Source organism: Coffea arabica, chromosome 4e (genome assembly GCF_036785885.1).
Source record: "Coffea arabica cultivar ET-39 chromosome 4e, Coffea Arabica ET-39 HiFi, whole genome shotgun sequence".
Lineage (NCBI taxonomy): Eukaryota > Viridiplantae > Streptophyta > Magnoliopsida > Gentianales > Rubiaceae > Coffea > Coffea arabica.
This window is the reverse complement of record NC_092317.1, coordinates 2,322,427-2,343,592: the sequence shown is the minus strand read 5'-3', so window position 1 is coordinate 2,343,592 and position 21,166 is coordinate 2,322,427. Positions and strand designations below refer to the sequence as shown.

The window sequence follows — 21,166 nt, the reverse complement described above, 5'->3', positions numbered from 1 at the left end:
GAACCCCGCCCCCGCCCCAACCCCGCCCCGTTGCCATCCCTACTGATAATAGTAAGAGTAATTGATTTAGCGCTCAGCGCCGTGCAAAGTTTGGCAAATGGGCCAAGTGACAGGTGTGGACATGGTTTAAAGGCTGTGCACTTAGCTGTCAAAAGTGCACTCTCGCGAAATTAACATCTAATGGTGAAAAAACCCCCCAATCAATCGGACACCATTTGTAACCAACGGAACGGCCATTTGTAAGGTGGGAGGTAAGAATTTAAATCTTATCTTTCATTAATGTGTTATTATATGTGATTTCTTTTAAATATATATGGATGCGTAATGTATCTATCTGGTTCGATAATGGTTCAGTTTCTGTCAATTTCTGTAGGGATAGAATAGAGTGTGATTAGGAGTAGAAGTAGATTAGATTAATTGTTACTGTCTGATTAAAAAAAAAGATCGAACAGCCTTTGTAATTTTATTTTATTGTATCTTGCGACAAGTCTGGTATGAAGAGATAGATGTGAATTTACTTGTACTAATTCATATCATTTCTTCACGGTGCAACTTTCAGCATGCTGGGAAGCTCTGAGTTATGAGATTTGCAGGGAGGACTCGTGTAATCAGAGGCGACAAACTTTGATGAAAATCTACTTGAACTTGAAGGGGCGATTCTAAGTGTGAATTCTGCTTTTAGGGTCTGTTTGGTTGGAAGTAAAATGTTTTCCTTGGGAAAAAATTTTCCGTGGAAGTAATTTTCCATGAAAATCATTTACCTTTCATCATTTTCAGGTGTTTGGTTAGTTTATTGAAAATATGTTCTTACTTCATTTTTCTGGTGTTTGTTTAACTTTTGAAATATTTTCACTTTTATCTCTATCTTTACTTTCTACACATTATAACTACATACTTCTTCCCATGCAAAATAAGAAAATTTATCTCATTGTTTAACTTTAAAAAATCTTGGAGAAATATATATATGAATAAAAAATATCTCCTTAAGCAATAAACAAATTGCTGGCCATTTAGTGTCAAATATCAATCACATGCAATGCTTATTGTGACATATATCTTGCACTCTCACTGCTGAAAGTTTCTCTAGAAAAGAATGTCCCTATTATACATAATTAATTACTAGCATAGGATGAGCAGGATGAGGTTTTTTTTTATTTTGAATATACTAGGGGGAGGGTTGGGTTGGGTTGGGTGGTACGAGGGAAGGAGTGTAAGGAAAAGGTTTTGGGTTCGAGTCCTCTTGTTTACACTAAAAAAAAAAAAAAAACATACTACAAGATGTTTTCAGTAAGTTTGGAACATACTACAGCGCGAGATGCATGCATTTCGGAAAACAACTTCAGTAAGTTTGGAAGGAAAGTTGTTTTCCATAAGATGAGTGAAAATATTTTACATAGGAAAATGTTTTCAGTAACTTTTGTGCAACCAAACACGGGAAATTAGGAAAATATTTTCTTGGAAAACATTTTCACCCGAAACAAACGGACCCTTAGAGTGACTGAATAACTTTTGGTTTTGCGGTGATCACTGATACATATTATTAGTAGCTCTTTAGAGTCGAGAAGGTTTTAGTTCAGTAACTAAACTGGAGATCTTAAAACTTAAAAATTTTGGGTATGAATCTCCATTTTTCTTCATCACTTTATTAAATCTCCTCCCTTCTCCGCTTAATAATTAATAATAATAATAATAGTAATAATCCTTAAACACGGATCGTGTTACCTTCTTCCCCGATGGCCGGTACCCATAGCCATCTTTCTTTTTCATGGTTCTTGTCATTGTCTCGTTAGTCGTTCCTTACGGGTTCTGGCTCATTATTATTGAAGCCAGCTCTCTCTCTCTCTCCCAAGCTTCTTTCTAATAATCGGTTTGACAACGAAACTAACAATGACATATTGTTGTCTTCTTCATTTTTTCTCTTTTGGGAGTAATTAAAGATGCATTGAAGTTGTCTTCTTCATTGTATTATTGCTACACGTTACATATTCTTAAAACTTTTAACGAGTCGAATCGAGCTGAATATTATATTCAGACTCTGTTAACCTTGCAAAATGCAAATAGAAGATATCGGTATTTGATGATCAAGCATAGCATATTAGTGTATTTGATGATCAAGTCGAGTCACTTGAGCTGAGCTCAACTCTGAATTTGGTAATTGTTGGGCTGAACTTAAAAGCAAAGAGCAAAGTAATGGTACAAAATGAAGCATGAATTTTGAAGAATGTTAAAAGTAGAATCAAAACCTAAACACGCGCATCATCGGATCTATTTTGGTTGATCATGAAACATGAGGAGGCAAAATATGGACGTGTGTGTCACTCCTTCTGAGAGTGATCCAAGAAAGAAGATATGGAGGGGAGGCAACTCATCTGCTGAGAAGTCTTCCTTTGACTAACAATTTTCTCTGGGTCTCAAGCGGTGGTCCAAAAACTTGTGAATTAAACCTATTATGTTATGCTGCAACATTTTTTTTCCTAGAAAAAACAATTAATTTAACCTATAGGGGTCACCTTCGTATGCGTGTTATAGACTTGTTTAGATTGCAATTGCATTGTTGTATTGCCAAAAAGCGGCTATCGTCTTTTTAAAAAAAAAAAAAAAAAAAAAAAAAAGCGGCTATTGTCCAAAAGCGAGGGAAATCACATCAGAGAGAGGGAGGACCACGTCCAAGCGGACCAAGCCCCAGCCCGCTACTAAGTAGTAAGTAGTAACGTGCTTGGACTTACCAAAGATATTCAACTTTTGGGACCCACTCCAGAAATAGTTTTTGTTTTTTAAGGCAAAATTCCTCACATTTTCTCACTGACACGGCGGTGGTTGGTGGTACCTAAACCAAAAGTCCAAAACACGGTTTTGACTTGCCCAGCAAATTGAAAGCAACGTCAGCTTACACAAAGGCCCATTAGGGGGGGCTGGGCTTCCCCACCTTTGCTTACTGAAGTAGGGCCAATAAAAGCACAAATTTGGCACGGCATTCTACTGCCATCAAACAGAATCAGCACTAATAACCGGCTACAGTTGGGCCAAGCCCAAGTATTTTGCCCGGGGGAGTTTTTCTCCATTTAACTTTTCCATCTTGCCTTCCAAAGTCAGAAACATAAAAACGTTCCAAAAGAAGAAAGCCAAGGCACGGTTCTGAACACATATGAGAAACTACAACAGAGCAGCAACAGCTGAAGCCATCTGCATTCAATGCGAACTAGCCAACAAAAGAGACTTCTGAATCACAATAATGACAGAAACCAAAGCAAGCAAAAACCTGCTGATTACTTGAAATCAGGGAGCGCAGAGCCCAATATTCAGCTTCTGGGATATGATATGACCAGCTGAAATTCAGTCTTTAAGGACCCTACTGTTACCCGACTGACACCGACTATACTTCAGGTATTGGATTCAGCCCATTCTGCGAGTGTTGGCGCAGTGACTCCAATGTTGTTCATGTCCAGTATATTTGCTGTTGAGGAATGACAAGCAATCGTATCAGAAAGCAGAAATAGACTTTTTTAAGAGATTGCCACTTAGCAGCAGAAATAGACCCTGACATTTTTAAGAGTTCCATCACCTTTTCCATGAAATTTTCCCTCCACTTATCTCAGCCAGATTTCATTATTACTTGGTCTATTGGTCACAGAAACCAGAAATAAGTATTGTGTTTTGTCACCGTCCTCTCATTGGTACACTCCTCATTTCTTATATAGCCAATACACACAGTTTACCATAAAAACTCCAAACAATCACTCTTCCATATTTAGGGGTATTCATGCTACTGTTACAGTATGCATCTGTGACATTGGCTAAAGGAACCATGTCCACGCAATAGAATCAGAGAACTAAATGAAAGAAGAAGAAGAAGAAGAAAAATGGCCTACCAGGGCATGGAATGGTTTCCATAACTTCATTTAGAGAAGTTTAACATACTGGGAATTGAACATATCAGGGTACAAAAATGACAACAAATGGGCAGTGCCCTCGCACTCATTCAATTGCCAGCAAGTACAGTGATACAAATTCCAATCCACATGCACAGTGAGGCCATCTTTTAGTGCACATTGAGGTTAAGATGGTGTGGATGGGGAATTAACAGCGCCCCCATTGGAGCAAAAGAAAACCTTTCTGTATAAAACTCACTGATGTGATTGAAGACATGCATTGCATACCAACATGTATTTCAGGTGTAGCAGCAGCTGTAGCATCAATAATTACAGTTACAGATTGATAATCCAATGCCACTGCATCGAAGACAGTTTGCCGGATACAATTTGGAGTTTGGACACCTGGGAAAGAAATTTAAGAAATCAATTACGCAACATGGAAAGTACAAATCTAACAAGTATAATTTCCTAGCAAAATAGACAAAAAAAAAATAAAAAATACAGGAGATGACACCCAAAACTCATTTACCGGTGATGACTAAATTACTAATCCCAGCACCCTGAAGATATGAATGAAGGTGGGTATTGAAAAACGCACTGAAACGTGTCTTCACCAGCTTATAATCATCTCCCTTAATTTCAAGGCCATCAACTAATTCTGCTCCAAAACTGCCCTTAGATGTTGGTTTTGGTTTCCCCGGAGAGTACAAATGCCTACGGAATAATTCGACGTCTCTCCCTAAAGGGTCGTGCTCACGAACAACCTACAGTCGATTTACCAAAAGTCATTTGCAAGCTAAAGCGAATCGCTATTCCCAGACTTACCCATCACATTATTAACTTGTAATTTTTCAGTCCATGCATAGGGATCGTATACCTTCTTTATTTTTTTTTCTCTGGGTTCACATAGGGATCATGTACTAGGTGATGGATAAAGCACTTGTGCGAATTAAAAATTCACAGCAAAATTGAACTTTCTCTTCGCCTCTGATTACTCTGATACCAGAATATAAAATTACCATTTGATTAAGATGAAATTTTCCAGTTGCCTTGACCAAAATACGCAAGTCTAAACAATCATGATTTAAACTTGGGATTTCTAGCCAAAGTTTCAACTTTCGTCTTTTGTCTGCCGAGTAACAAAACTGAGCTAAGCGCAAAAACTGGTCTGAAGAATACCCAAATTATAGGGATGCCCCGGCCTCTGGCAACCTCTACAGCCTTGATGACGTTGGGAACAATAGCTTGCCCACCTTTAACGAGCATTGGACCTCCTGGGAGGATAAAATCATTCTGAAAACAACCAAACTCAAGGCTGTATAAAGCTTCAATCCAAACTCAAGAATTAGAAAGACAAAAATATCAAGAAAATGATTAGAGGCTGCAAACCAAACAAGAAATAGTAAAGGCAGATGTAGAACAGTAGAACTAGAATCCAGAAATGATTACTTTCTGAGTTAAAAGTAAGATCAATAGAAGGTAGGAGGATGGCCAGCACCTGCATGTCTATGACCAGAAGAGCAGTCTTCTTCCATTTACTATCAGTTTCGGCCATTTTTGGGCAGCAAATAGCCGAATACCAGTGTCTAAACTCTTAAACTAATCCAAATTGCAGAGGGGATACCATCCACCATACAGCAAATACAAGTCAGAGGAGATTATAGGTTTTGTCTTTTGGGTAACTAATATCAAACATTGGGTCATCGTTAATGAGTTCTGGGTCCTGTCTACGGACGATTTTGGGCTTTTATCTTGTCAATTACACAGGCCAGGTTTCGTTTGTTCCACGGCTAGCCCAAAGCAGTTCGGGCCCCGTCCATCCCCGAGCAAACCTGTAGAGTTGAGGGCCAGAAGCACATTATTTTGTACTTTGTAGCATCAATATAAGGCAATTCCCAACAATGTAATTATCTCTATTTAGTATTTACTTGCCAAATTGCTCTTAATAATACTCTTGTTAATATTTTTAGGCTATTATTCCGGGACGTTAACTTATTATAAATCATAACGATATTTTATTACTTAATTTCTAGATTCACAAGAATACTTTTGAAAATGAAAATAAACTTCCTTTCTATTTGTTCACTTGAATAAAGGCCTTCCTGGTAAATCCTGAGAAAGATGAGTTTAAGATTCAGCTTAATGTTCAGGGCTTGCCAATATACAAGTGTCAACATCAATTTTTATATACAGAGAATGAATGAAACTGACTTTAGAGAGAGAGATGTGCTCTCCGGTCTCCAATTGCCAACTAAAATTTCAATTTTCAGAGTGAATTTTTTCCTAATGAGACTGGAAAATTTTGGTCACGTCGAGGGGTCCAGATCGACCATCTTTAAGGGGGCAAAGTTCGGGTGCAGATGAAGCTAGACACCAAACACAGGCATTATCATGAACCTAAAGGAAAATTTCCAACAATACCAACCAACAAAACAAGTACTTTGGTGAACCATTCGTACAGATTTTGGTTTGATTTTGGCTTTAAAACCCAAGTACTTTGGTATTTATGATATGTCTTCCCCCCCCCCCCCCCCCCCCCCAAAAAAAAAAAAAACAAATGGGGATTTTTTTCTTTTCTTGTTTTTGTTGGGTGCAAAACCCAAAAGCTTGTCTTTATTTATTAGATACATAATCGAAACATGCAAATAAACTCTTGCAGTTGTTGACTTCCAAGATTCACAAGAATTTGAACTGGATTGTGGTGTCAACCTAGCGTTCTCGCCGGAAATCTTTGGAAGCAAATTTGTAATTCGAAATTATTTGGGTATTTTCCCACTTTCTCTTTAACAATTGAAATTCATTTGACTATGCTGAAAATGTAGAATTTACATGTCAAGTGACTTGTTGGAACAACTCAAGACTCACTCACTAATGCTGATTGATGAAGACCCTGTTTGGCTTTTTGACAAGAAAGCAAAAATGTCGCTCTGTTGTATTTCGACCAGATATTTGAAGGAGATCTCCAATGTCCGTCTTATATTATAAAATAAAAAGCACCAAACAGTTCTTTCCTCGTGTCTGATTGTGCTTCTGCCAAAACAAAACAAAACAAAAATAAAAAAGGGGGAAAAGGTCGCTGGTCAGTGCTGATCATTATTGGCAGTTTAATTTGTGGCAATTACCAGTGCAAAGGGGCAAGCATTTTGGCAAAGCCCCCGTCCATTGATCGCTTATTATTTGCTGTCTTTTTTGCTTTGGAAAAATAGTAAATAAACAACTCCTACAGCCCTTTTGTAAAGCACAAGCAGACAATCAATCTTTTCATAATTTAGTATGATTAATTGATGATTGTTTTGACCCATGTTTGGTTTGCAGTCATCTTTAAATAATGGCCACTTATTGCTCTACTTCTAATAATAACCTCAGTAGTACTATTAGGCATTCTTTTTTAGCAAGTGGAATATCTAAGTGGAAGATGTGAGTGAGTGAGTATTTAAACAATTCCCTCATAAAAATTTTAAACAATAAAAATAAATAATTTTTTTTCAAAAAAATAATAAAAATTGGCAACCCTCCCTCTTTATACCATTGTACATAATGCGTCTGATGAATACGTGACATCACTATTGCGACACTGCAACTTGTCACAAGAAGGAGAGACCAAGGAATGGTCCCTCCCACCGGACCAGTGAAAAAGCATCACTGGTTCTTGCACACATTATTGCTTACTAGTTACCACTTTTTTTTTTTTAGTATTGTATGGTCATCACAAGTATGAGCATACTCTGAAACGAATTCATAAGCCGCTTATAGAAATAATAACGAACGAAATTTGAACAAACAAGTCTTTATGAGAAAGTAATTTATTTTTATGAATCGAATGAATCAATAATATGCGCTAACAATTAATTACTACTATACATAAATTAATCGAGTGGTTTCTCTGAGAGAAATCCCACTAGTGTAGTAGTTTTTAGGCACAAAAAAAATAGAATGGAAGTTGGAGAAAAAGTATAATTGCAGCAAGAGTTGAAATGAGAAAGATATGTGGTGAAAAGTAGAAAAGGAACCCCGACGGATGGAGGCTAACGTCACGACCTCACTTGGGTTGTTGGCTGGCACACTTGCAGTTGCAGCAGTACGTGATGAACATAATAATGGAGAAGTCCAGGTTGACCTGACCCTCAAGCTAGGGCTAGGAAGACATCGGGGCCAGATTCGCACATGCGGATTAGACGCAGCCCCACCGTCCACCGCCATACCCTGCTTGATATTTCATAGTATTTGGCGCCACATACAATACAATACAAGCATCTTTTCTTCCTTAACAATAATAATGGCAAGTTCATTAGCAGCTCTCCGATCCGTGTAAAATGTCATGAATGAACAGATTAATAATGAGTAATCCAAAGAAGGACCTTCGTTTGGTCGGTGCATGCCTGGGTCCAAGATCTTTTTGGCTCACAAAATTCTTATATGATTAAGGCCCTGTTTGTTTGGAATTACGGTATATTTATTTTTTTTTAAAAAATGCTTTTAAACATTAGAAGTATTTTTATAATATAAACGATTTTTATTCGGTTAAATTTGACACACACAGAACCCAGCGCGCAAGGAGAGCATTTTTTACTTGTTTAGTTAATTGTGCTCATTTAAACACAAAATTACAAGGCTTGCTTTTGCGTTTGGTGAATTAGATTAACAAGTGCTAAATTAGCCGAATATGATTTAACATCAAGCTAATTAATTAAGTGCAGTTCTAATATATCCAGAGATTGCATTATCTAAGCCATTAATTACTTCCATCTAAATTGATTAGTTAATGGCTCAGGTAATTTTACTTCAAAAAGAAGTTGACTCAAAGGTAGCACACCAACTTCTCCCCATACCTTCAAAGGAACGAAACACCAGTTTTTCTTTCTTTCTTCAAAGAGTAGAAAGTCTGGAGTTTCATCATTCATGTAGTGAGAAAAGAAAATGGTAACCACTCTCTCTTTGTCAAATTAACGAATATCCATCTGCTTTATGTCAGTGAGAATATTGGAGCTTTAAGAACTGATCAGAAGGCAACTCATTGGGAGGAGTTAAATCCACATGCTTCCGTACGTTCTAAAATATGTTTAAAGCATAAAACTATTACTAGCTAGGATTTGTGATCGACTTGTACCATTGACATGAACAATCGTAGGATTTGAATGAAGGGGAGTACTGGAATTAAAATGAACTTGAGATTGAAGAGCATATACATTACACACAAAGCTAGTAGCATATGATCTTTTTAATTTTCTTCCTCTCTTGGAATGCATAGTAGCATCAAGAGCAGTCAGTCTTAGTTTGAAGAATGACTGCTGGTGATGTTATATCATTCCATAATTAAGGGGGTTCCATTGATAAAGCGAGAGCAGACTGCTGCCACGACTAGAATCCTCCGCCAAGAGCTGGAGCCCAGTAATCTGCTCCGTTATCACTTCCGACGTGCTGAGTACAAGATATGGGAACCAGGCATAACCCTCTACTCTTCAAGTCCTTAGGCCGATCTTGGACAACCTAGGATTACACGAAGATATGAATCCTAAATAAGTGTAACAAGAAGAAAATTATTAAGGTATAACGTCAAGACATGAAGAAAATTATTATTGTTTTTGCACAGCTCATAGGATAAGTACGTTAATTTACTATTCACAAACTTTGTGCGTAGGTGAGGGTGTCCGACCCTCAAGCACATATCAACTTGCTATAATTTTCAGCAAAGAACAACGACAATAATGAAGGGAAAAGGCTTTCTTTGACTTCGAGAATGAGTTGCTCTAAGGCTAGCAATGGATCCAATACAGCATGCCTGCTAAGCTCTTAGACGAACAAGAAATAAACAATTCCTTTTTCTGTAGGCAGAATTTATTCTTCAATCTTAAACAATTCCATTTTCTGTAGGCAGAATCTTAAACAATTCCATCTTGATAACCAGTTAGGTGGCCAGAACTAGAATCGAATGCCAGCATTAATCAGTAAAACACACGTGTATGAAAGAGAGAAAGAAAGAAAGAGGATCTTCCCCTTTGCTTGGGGAAATGTGAAGATGCGCATGTTGTAAGGATTGAATAGCTATCTATCTTACAGATTGTTGTTGGTGACCCTGACCCATGCTCCCTGATCCTCCTGATACATTACCCAAGTACGGAGAGGAAAGTGCCTGCAATCAAATTTTCAGGTGCAAATTAAACTAAAGCAGCTCCTAAAAGAAAATTGATTGCACCTACCCAAAAAGAAAAAGAAAATTGTTGTACAAGAATATTTCTCTTCTTTTCTGTTCATCTCTTACAACTGCAAAAATTAGCTCATGCATGGATGTCTGGAAAGCACGAGCAGATGGGAACTTTTTGAACTGCACGCTTTCACTAGCTAACTGTTTTTTTTTTTTTAGGTCGTTGCAGACTGAAGTGTCTAGGGTAAAAATCTGATGCAAGATTAGAAAGAATTATCCTACTGTACATCACCTCACCTCAATTTGGGCCTGAAGGAATCTGATATACCCAATAGCTTCTGATAAGACAGAAGCAGTGTCAGTCTGCAAAAGAGAAACATGCCACAACACCCACATAGTCATTTCTTACCGGGTCTTCTCAATCTCAAAAGACAAACCAGATGGGAAGGGAAGATAAAGTTGAGGAATATTAGCTAGCAAACTCATTCCTCCTCTCAAAAGAAAAAAAGGTTAAGCATCATATAATTGTGTATTTGTATTAAGTAAAACTTTCATGATGGCCTTTATCATAAACTAAACAAGTTTCTTCTTTCGTTTATCTTAATTAATTTCTTTGTTTCAGTGATCACAGTCGGCTTTGAGATATAACAAGTAAATAATGGAGACGGTCCAGATAGAGATGTTTAATTAATATTGGATATATGTACCTTTCCAAATGGGGAAACAAGTTGGTGAAGGGCTGTTATTCTATCCCCTAGCTTCTCCTTTCTTACCTGTTGAGAATGAATATATATACATATATATATGGTAAAATTTAAGTAAGCGGATAAAATAATTAGGAAGTCCTATTTCCAGCATGCATTTCAAAAATTTGATCCAGTTTTTTCTCTTTTTTTTTTTCATTGAAGAATGAGACATGTTGCTGACTATGAAGTCTTGAGAAATGCAAGATTGTACAAGTGGAGGCATAAAATGACTACCTTAAGAGCTGGTTGGGCTGTGGAGTGTTGAATCCTAGGCTTCTTAGATACACCACCGGCTATCGAGCTGTTGCACTTTTACAACAAAACAAAGACAACGATAAGCAAGAAGTAATGGAATAATTTAAATATGAAGAAATACTGTTTGGTTCAACGACTAATTAATGTACAAAATCAGCTAGCACCCCTTTCTTGTGCTATGGTGCAAAGATAATGTTCTCTCCTTCTGCATAAATGTGGTTCAACTGGCGGCAGACCAAATAAATCTTAAAGTTGATTAATTTTTGGACATACTAAATAGAAAAAAATTAAGAGCTTCGACATGTACTAATGGAACCTTGGCCACTAGCAAAACCCAAAAAAGGAAAAACAGAAAAGAAAGAGCTAGAAAAAGAGAAATCTACCCTTCACCACTTAATTGATGGCTTACCTCAGATGAATTTTCTGGATTTTGATTCCTTCCTTCGGCTTTGCTACTAGAGAAGTTCAATAGGTTACTGCTTAAACTTGTAACACAAGAGGTCGGAGAAGATGCTTGCACGACTTGTGACCAAGAAGGCCTAGTAGAAGCTTGAAATTCCTCATCTGCAGCAGCTCTAAAAAGTACGCTAGTACTTAGAGCAACCTCTTGTTTCACATCAGAAACAGGAACTCCTAAAGATGGGTTCAAAGTCTGGTCTTCCCAGTTCTCCAACTTCTTGTTTTGAAAAGGACTGCCAACAAACCTTTCTTGTTCATTAGCTAACCCACCCCTGCAAAGTAATCATCATTAAATTTGATCATCCATGTTCTATGTTTCTTCAAATCACGGCAAATACTTTGAGCTAAAAAATATTTTATCTTATCAGACACTAGAATCAAAAAATTTAAAAAAAAAAGATTAAAAGTTGAGTGGCAAAAGTTTGTTTAATCTACCTGCTGGTTAGATACGCAAAAGCTACTGAGGATTACTATTTAAAATCAATAGATAAAGAAAGAACACAAACACACAAGCTAGAAAAGTTAACATGCTGGAAGAACAAGTACAGCTAGCAAAGGACTAGTGTTCATCTTTGAGAACTTAAATTCAAGTAGACCCTCTTTAAAGAAAATGCGTGAATTAGCAGACATCAAATAATTAAAAAGAGAAGGAGAGATTTACAAGAGCAGTTGTCTCCATGAGCGTGGGAAGTCTTGGTTGGGATGATGATCAGACAAAGAGTTGGCAGAAAGAGGTGAAGAAGATCCGCCATACAAATTATACTGTGGAGGAAGAGGAGGAGGAGGAGGAGCAGGTGAATGAAAAGTAGTGGTGGAAGGAAACTGCTGGTGCTGATGAGATTGTGGATGCATGCTATTCATGCTCCACCAGTTAGGGTTTCCTGCCATCATTGGTAACAGTAGTACTAGTGATTTAGCTGCTTATTCGAATCATTCGTGCAAAATATATATAGAACAAGCTGTAACAATTCCTTTTGCTCTCTTTTTTAGCTTTTACTCTTCACTTTGTCATCTTTCCTTGTTTGAACACCAAAATGAGCCTTTGTTGAAGCTTTCAGGGTTGTGTTTGCTTTCTCAGAAGAGGCTCAGGAAACCCAATGTCTTTGTCAACAAAGTAGCAGTATTTCATACTTGTGGGGTTGAGAAGCTTTGTGTTTTTTGTGTGTGTCTGTGTGTGCTTCCTTTCTCTCTCCATATATCATGCATCTATTGCTCTTTTTATTCTTACTTTAACTTTATTACAAAGTGGGGGCAGAAAAAAAGCTGGTGAGGAGTGTTTTCAGGCCAAAAAACAAACATTTGTGGAGCTTATTTCCTTGATTTGGGGTGGTAACTAGGGATTGTAATACAGTTGGGTTGGGGTTAGGGTTAGGGTTAGGTCCAGATATCATTATGTGTTAATTGGGATAGCATGCTCTTTTCCCAAGCCATGATTAGATATAGCTAATGTCTCACATTTTTAGTAGCTTAAAGTCGAATGTGCCCAAAAATAAATGGACAACAATGATAAAAGGATATATATATATATATATATATATATATATATATAAACACACATACACATATATGTCTAACAGCTACAATTTACACTATTCCTATTCTATGGAGAGAAAGAGTCTAACTGGGAGCTTGTTTTAGGATGGAGGGTGACAAGTGTACTACTGCATTTTCTAAATTTTTTTTAAAATAAAAGAAGCACAATGCTTGTTTGTAATGTATTAGGTGCGATTTGAATCCTCGATCTAACGTACGATATGGCTATTAGGCTAAAGGCCAATGATTGACAATATCATATATACATAGGAAAATAGAAAATGTGGTTTCTTTGTGGAAAGAATAAATTCTTTGGATGAAAGATCATCCAATATTTCAAGATCAGAAAATGTTATCTGCGCTTTTATCATTTATTTTATCATATAATCTAATAAATTAAAATGACAGTAAAAATGTAAATAACAAAAATGGGAGCGTAAATAACATTTCCTTTCAAAACCTGAAAAACAAAAGGGGGCTTCTCGAAGGCGCCATAAGCCGTTGTCCTAGACTCCTAATGTTAGTCCTCGAGTTTCACTGTAAAGGGAGCTGTGCGAAATGGAGAAAGACAACATACTGCTTTAGCAATTCACCGCTAACTACAAGTATATTTGCATAGTTATACATAATTTCTTGAACATTAACCAGACTATTTTATAGAGCACGATTGTCATCTATATGTTTTTATTCATAAAACGAAAATGCTACTTAAGTGCTCGACATATTCACAAATTAGCATCTACGTTTCAGTTGCGTCAAAGTGGCAAGAGAAGTGTAGGTAAGAAATGTCACAGGTAAAAGTTTAAGATATAAACTACCGAAGAAGCAATACTTAGGAGAGTGAAAAGTGATATTAATTAGCCTCTTCATATCAAGGGAAACTTTATTAAGTGCCGATAGAACCCTTTTCCTCCCATGGTGAAGCTCCGACTCCCATGGTATTGTCATTTCAGTTATTACCACAATCTACTTTAATGTTTAAAATGCTAAAGTCATACTTTTCCATGGTAATTGCAATGTGTGAAATTGTGAATCAAGTTTTCAAAGCACGCTTTAGCAACTTCCTCTTCCTCTTCTTCTTCTTCTTTTTTTTTTCCCCTCCATAGTGGTAGCAATTTCTTGGTTTTTGGTAACGAACTTCAGCAATTTGAAAGAGGAGCGGGATCCAGCAATATCCTTTGGGAGCGTGCGCGGCCATCGAATTGCATCTGGGGATCGAGTCGAATAATGCCTGACACGTAAAGCTTCGAATCCAGTTAATAAAGGCTTGATAACGGGTTTTACATCAAATTCTCAACGCCAACCCAAAAAAAAAAAAAAATTACGATTTATAGCTTAGTTGGGTTACGTAAATGACCAAGATATAGGTTAAATTTATGTCGGAGTTCAAGAAGACATCAAGTCTGGATTTCCGGGGGGTCGAGATTACACACTCAGCGTGGTTATGGAAACCTAACCTAAGCAGAGCCTTGCTTTGCTTGTTCATCGTAGACATCCGAGCGGTAATGCACCCACGAGCTCTAAATATATGAATATCCCTATTCTAATTGGGCTATGGCAATCCAGGAATCCAGCAAGGCAGAAAAGGAGAGATTTCTGAAGTCAAACCACAATCATATGAAGTTCTGATTGACTTTAGAAAACGAAGAAAAGTGTAACAATAGAATCATTAAAAAGAAAGAAAGAAGAGCAAATGGATCAGGGACAGCTCAAAAATAAACAGCAACATGGGTTTTTGGACATCACAATTCACATGTAACGTTTCATAGGATTGGATGCACTCCTTAAAGTGGCGTAGATACTTTTCCTAAAGAATTGAAATAGCAATGCTTTTTCTGGACATCATTCTTTGTCATTCCAAAAATTGCTGATGGAAAACATCTAAAGCACCAAGGTTAACATACAAGATTGCTATGTAGTATTGCAGTTGTATAACAAGCGGTTCAGAGCATCTAAAGCACCAAAGCACTCCAAAAAAAAAAAAAAAAAAGAATAAGCTGCACAGCACCGTGTTACAAAATGATAAACAGACCTGCCAGGACATAGAATTCAATTGCTTACACATTGGTCAGGACTCAGTCCACGGCAGCAGTCATTTGGCAGCTATTTTGATAGTAAAAGATGTGTGCCCTCAGAATAAATGTAAAGGACATCTACTTCTCAAAGACACATCTTCCATGGGGAAGATATACAAGGAGACTGCTTAAGGATGACGCTCTGCAAGTTTCTGTACATTGTATGAGACTTCATGCTTGACATTGGACATTCCAGTGATCTGTGAGAAACACAAAAATAGAGAAGAGTTAAGTAAACTTTTAAGGTTTGTCATTCCTTGTCAAGGCAAATACTACAGCAGCTGTGTGGATGGTAGGAAATGACACAAAGGTGTGCGTGAGTGTGTGTGCGCGTGTGTGCATGTGTTTGTAAGTCTTGAGAGAGAGACAGAGGCAATATATATATATATATATATATATATATATATATATATATATATATATATATATATATATATATATAGCCTGTTTAGAGTCGAACGATATAACAACAGCAAGCCCGAGCCCAGAGACATTGACTCGAACGATAACAACATCAGCCAAGCCCCGAGACATTGACTGGAATGAGTGGTAACAGAACAATTTTTTGATTGACCATTGGAGCCCAGATATCCCTTTCAATGTAGCCTAAATCAGAAAACAACGGCGGAAACTATATGATGTCAGTTAACAAACAACGCGCTAGAATAGCAAGATCAAACATAATGGTACAAGACAAGTTGGGAATCGGGATTCTATGATATGCAATTTGGAATTTTGGATGGCACTTCAAGATCTAAACTTTTTCTACAGAAGTTCAATGCAACAGTATCTCATCCAACTAGTCATAAAGGCCCAACACGGTCCCAACCAACATTTGTACTTACATCGAAAAGAAGCTCTTCTTAAATTCAGAGTAATGATCTTCTCTCCAATGGTCAATAGAAAATCTAGTGCTTCTTGTAGCTTCTTATTAGTTTAGCCTCTCCAAGAGAAAATTTCGATCATGTCAGCAGCGAAGTGCAGGAATAAAACTGCAAGGCGAGAAGTTGGAAGAAGGGAGAAAATTCGGAAACGAAGAATTGAGACGTGCAGTCTATGAGAACCAGCAAGCCGAAGTAGATTCTTTAAAATCGATTTTAGAGAGTCCATTTCAGAGAAATCGATTTCCTGACTCAAGGAGAAGGATTTTAAAAAAAAAAGAAAAAAGAAAAGAAGATAAATATTCAAGTTCAAATAGGCTCTATTTGATTGTTATCAACATTTTGTACAATGCATAGTACTTCAACACCTTGAGGAATTACATAGTACTACTCTCTTAATAGTTTAATAGCATAAACTAATAATTTCAGAAGAAATAGAGAATCATTTTCAGGGTCTCTATTTTCACAACGTGAGACGAAATTTTAGTGTTTTACGTTATCTCCCAGTAACTGATGGAAACCAAAATGAGGTTTACAAGGGGATAATGTTTTTCTTTTATTTTTATTTAAAAAAAAACTAAATTCGAGCAAAATACGGATAGTTATTAGACAGAAAATGTTGGGATAATAGAATAGGAGGGAGAAATCAACGGGAGTGCCCGCTGGCGGTGGAGGATTTTTAGTGTTATTAGCGGAAGACGATGATCAAGTTCGGGTCCGTTCTCCTTGCCTAATTTTTAAGCTGTAGACTTTCAAGATGAATGATAATTAACCAAGAATATTTCGCGCTTTCGTTCTATTTTCTCCTTCACCAGGCCCGCGGCTGGACAATCTAGCTGTACACTGACTGCTGCAGCCGAGGGTAAATTGTAGTACTACTACTAGCTTGTTTTGGAGGAGTGAGGGCTAGCCTAGCACTTAAACATAAGGAGAAATGACTGCTAATTTATGGCCCTTTTTCTTTTGTTTTCTTGTATTTTTCTTGAGGTAAAATAGCCTACTTCCATTTTTTAACCAAAAAAAAGGTAAGAGTAGGGGTGGGCAAAATTATGAGCAAACTCAAAAACCCGATGTATCCAGTCCGATTCGATCCGAAAATTAGGATATCCAATTTGTAATATTTGATCAGGTCAAAAGAGGATCGGATACTCACTAAAATGTATGGCGGGTTAGAGTCACAAATTAAAAATCCACGGATACCCGACCTACCCCGCATATATATTTTTTATTTTTATACACGTACTATAAAATAATATTTTTAGAGCTAAATAAACAATTTCACTGAACAAATTACATTACAAATATAAGAGACTATAATTTATTTACAAGATTCATTTGTAGAAGTCATGATCTTATGTGTTATAGAAAAGAGTTTAATTAATATGGAACATATATTTAAAAAAATATGTTACTTATTTCAAATTTTTATTGATTTTGAATTCTTTTAAATTTTTTTTTCCTTTTCTTGTATTCTCTTCACATGTTTATTTCTTAGTGGAAGACTTTTTTTTGAGAAAAAAATCTTTATTAAATTTTAGATGAATGTGTAAAATATAAAATTAAATTAATATAAATCATTTTTTTAAAAAATTAAATAATAAGTAGAGTGAGGCAGATACCCGTTGACCCAATCCTATCTCAACGGATACCTTATAATTAGGTACCCGTTGATATGCGGGGGGCGGGCAAGGATCAAAAAATAACTTACCTGCAAGATGCGAGTTGAGTCAATCAAATAATGGACGGGACGAATACCCGATCTGCGCTCACCCCTAGGTAAAAGCTCAATTGGATTAGAGATTTTTTTTTTTGTTTTGAATTTATGCATGTTCGTGTGTGCATACATATACATAAATACACACACATATATAGATATATAATTTATTTATATTAGTGAGGTTAATAATTAACAAATGTGCTAAAAAATATTTTAAATAGAAAAAGGTAGAATCTGAGGCTGCTTCATAGATATCTAACCACTAAAATTACAGCAGTGCATTTTAGGTGTTACGTGGAACATTCTATCGGTAATGGCCATAAAGGGCAATAAAAGCAGAAAACAAAATCATGATTCCATTATAAATCAAGTATTGCTAAATTACGGAATCAGTCTAGCATCAGTACACTAAAAGAGGTTGGGTTAACTTCTTGCTTTCTCCAAAACACCTTCATAAGACCTCCTCAATTCCGCATCAACCTCGTTAGCCAAGCCCTCCTCTCCAAATCTCCTCAATCCTTTGCTCAACACCTTTGCCAAATACTCATCCACCTCAAAACTGGACCCCCATCCACTCCTCTTCATCAACCCATATATCCTGGCCGTTGATCCCCCACAATCAGCGGCTATCAACGCTCTAACCAACCTCGCCAGCCCCTTATCATCACACTGGATTCTACCCCGTCTTTCCAATTCCCAGACCACTCCCTCGATTTCCTCCGTCAAACCTTTCTTGCCCAAAGCTGTGACCAACTCAGCGTAGAGACCCAATTCCAGATTGTATTCCGATCGGACGGCTGAGAAGACTTTGAGAGCAATTTCGCTGTGGTCCTGGCGGAGGAGCTCTTTGAAGGCTGCAATGAGGTCGGCTTTAATCAGGCGAGAGAGGGTTTGGGAGAGATGGGTGCTGTCGTTGAGATTTGTGGGGTTAGCTCTGTGGGCTCGTTTGAGGGCTTGAACGGCTTGGATTGCTTCTGTGCTTAATACGCGGCCTCTGGTTATCGGACCACGATTGTCCCGTGGTCCGCAGCGTATGGATGTGTGGCTCCGACTGCTATTTGGTCGGATGATTGAAGAATGGGGGGCGGCGACGAAGTTGACGTTTGAGCGAAGAGAGGCCGCCATGACTGAACGGGTGAAGGAAGATCAGCACTCAGCAGTGGGTGCTAACTGAAGAATTCGAGATGAATAGATAATGGGTCATTTTCAGTCAGACATGCGAGCGAAATTATCAAGTGACGATTATGTCCTTGTAGGAAAAGGGGCTGCCCGTGGGAAAAAAAAAAAAAGGAAATAACAATGATAACAGGAACGGGGATATCCACTGCTTGATTAGTTGATTTATTCCTCCATTCAAAAAATAATAGAAATAATAATAAATAAATAAATATTCCATGATTGCAGACTTGAGGGACCATAAATAGTGACTATGTGTTTTTTATTAGGATTAATATTTTTAACACTGATAGTGTATACACGGTTAGCGTTGGATGAATGATGATTATATAAAATTTGAATTTAAAATTTAATTTTTGCATATGTGTCATGGATCCAACGGTGATAATGTATACACTATCAGTATATATAAGATTTATTCTTTTTATTATACTAATAAGTTTGTGGATTTCTGACTCAATTTTTCTTATCATGGAATTCATTCTAAAGATATGAACAGTGATACTGGCAAGATTCAATGAGGATCTTAATACATGATTTCTTAATTCCTTCGGAATTGAACTGTTGGCTCAACAAATCCACTCCGGTATTTTACTTTAATACCTTCATGCATTTTATTTGTTACAACTAGCTTAACGTGATTAATAAATTCTAATAAAAGTTAGAACCAAAAAAAAAAAAAAATGATTTGAAAGTGCAAAAGACAGCAACATGTCTCTAGAGGGTCCTTCTAATGGGTCTAGAAGGAGGCCGCAGCCCAATTGTTTTTGTACCGTCCTATAGACTGAATTAGTCAGCGACTTATCAATGATCAACCAACGATGAAAGACGCACTGAATCACTTGTTGGACTTGTCACAAGTAGTGCAATCCAACCAACATGCCTTGAGACCCATGGCAGTGGCCCAGACAGACAGACAGACAGGCAGGGAGATCTCAGGCACACACCACTTGTAATAATAAAGCGTTTGATAAAATTAAAATTTAAAAATTGAAATCTGAAACTTGAATCGATTAAGTTAATAAGTTGTTAAATATATAATCTGCTATATTTGAATATATATTTTATTATTTAATGAATTGTTAAGTAGTGTATATCATATTAAGTTGATGAGCGAATAACTGATCATTTATTTTTTTAGAGCAAGTTTTATCTAGAAAATTCGATATTGTTTAATTAATTCATTCATATATTCTATTTTTTTTATTATCAAACTCATCTGAATCTATTAAATTTAAGTGTTGAATTGAATTATCAAATAATGCCTTTGAAATAAATTTTCCCCGAAATTTCAACATTTTGCAATTACAAAATAAGTTGACGAGGCTGCTATACGTAGCATTACTCCACCGACGAATGATTGGTGTATCTTGTGCTCGAATACGTAATTTCCTTCCGGATATAGATCAAGTTCCTGATGATGACACATCAAAGCCCAACATTGATATCGTTCATTGAACTTTCAAATCCCAGTCCGAGAAGTTATGATCAGGATGATCTGAAAAAAAAGAAAAAAAGCCACCTTCTTTTGATTTCTTCCAGCACTGGCGAAGTAGCGTGTGTGATATGGGCGCGCAACAGATGGAGAACGATTGAGACGTCTGCCAGTAGAACAGTTTGGGAGCAAAAATAAAATTAAGTTTGTCCTTCCTGCTACTGCTAAATGACAATGCTATGAAACTGAGATCAATATCAATGCAAATGATTTAAGCATTTCGAAAAATGCTCCAGACACTTCATCCTTCCTTTCTTTCTTTTTTTGTTCTTAATAAAATGACACAAAAATATTTTTGGAGACAAAAAAGTGCCCATCTATGTATTTAATGGTAGTAAATTTCTTTATTTTATCACTTAATTTTTCCTACTCTTAAATTAGTCTTGGATTATAATACAACTAGTGATAGAAGAGAATCTTAACAACCATGATCAATTGTTTAGTAGTTCTTCAGTAAAGTACTAAACTTTTTTTATTATTATTATTTTGAAATTGTGTATTACTTTAGGATTTATTAAACAATAATGTTAGAGTTTTTTTTAAAATTAAAAAAAGGTTTCTACAAAAGTAACACAGAGTTATCGTTAAATTATACCTTGAGCGTATTTTGGCAATTAAAAAATTAGAAAAATCTATGGAGTGAGTGTTTATGTCATTTAACTCTTTTTAGAATGCGAAGAATATCATCGACCATTAACAAACTTCTCTACAGCCCAAATAAAATGATCGAATATGAATATTAATTACTTTCCCAAAATGTTGCACTAATTTCGGATTATCATCATTCAAAATGGACAAATACAGCTTTGGCAGAA

General features: G+C 36.6%; 3 protein-coding genes across 9 annotated transcripts; all 3 read right to left on the bottom strand.

Annotated features, from left to right (window-relative positions):
- Positions 1-2,995: 2,995 nt before the first annotated feature.
- On the bottom strand, positions 2,996-5,547 carry LOC140003756 (probable inactive nicotinamidase At3g16190). 5 transcript variants are annotated; one of them, XM_072047093.1, is made up of 5 exons: positions 5,322-5,547; positions 5,052-5,197; positions 4,471-4,636; positions 4,129-4,274; positions 2,996-3,454 (listed from the first exon to the last, which is right to left on the bottom strand). In XM_072047093.1, exons 1-5 carry the CDS (start codon positions 5,425-5,427, stop codon positions 3,437-3,439), a joined length of 582 nt encoding a protein of 193 aa, XP_071903194.1. In that variant the 5' UTR covers positions 5,428-5,547; the 3' UTR covers positions 2,996-3,436. The 5 variants fall into 5 exon arrangements, with proteins under 5 accessions (XP_071903194.1, XP_071903191.1, XP_071903192.1 ...); XM_072047090.1 differs by having other exon boundaries at positions 4,402-4,636; positions 5,322-5,541; XM_072047091.1 differs by having other exon boundaries at positions 4,158-4,274; positions 5,322-5,541.
- A 3,455-nt stretch (positions 5,548-9,002) lies between these two features.
- Positions 9,003-12,670, bottom strand: LOC113742799 (transcription factor bHLH68). 3 transcript variants are annotated; one of them, XM_027270767.2, is made up of 7 exons: positions 12,136-12,670; positions 11,425-11,746; positions 10,995-11,069; positions 10,722-10,787; positions 10,312-10,352; positions 9,928-10,002; positions 9,003-9,359 (listed from the first exon to the last, which is right to left on the bottom strand). In XM_027270767.2, the coding sequence occupies exons 1-7, from the start codon at positions 12,363-12,365 to the stop codon at positions 9,332-9,334; spliced, it is 837 nt and encodes a 278-aa protein (XP_027126568.2). In that variant the 5' UTR covers positions 12,366-12,670; the 3' UTR covers positions 9,003-9,331. The 3 variants fall into 3 exon arrangements, with proteins under 3 accessions (XP_027126568.2, XP_027126564.2, XP_027126567.2); XM_027270763.2 differs by having other exon boundaries at positions 10,312-10,377; positions 12,136-12,666; XM_027270766.2 differs by lacking the exon at positions 10,312-10,352 and having other exon boundaries at positions 12,136-12,668.
- A 5,236-nt stretch (positions 12,671-17,906) lies between these two features.
- LOC113741569 (protein THYLAKOID ASSEMBLY 8, chloroplastic) lies at positions 17,907-18,989 on the bottom strand. The gene has a single exon (XM_027269108.2). It carries the CDS (start codon positions 18,803-18,805, stop codon positions 18,104-18,106), a length of 702 nt encoding a protein of 233 aa, XP_027124909.2. The 5' UTR covers positions 18,806-18,989; the 3' UTR covers positions 17,907-18,103.
- Positions 18,990-21,166: the final 2,177 nt, after the last annotated feature.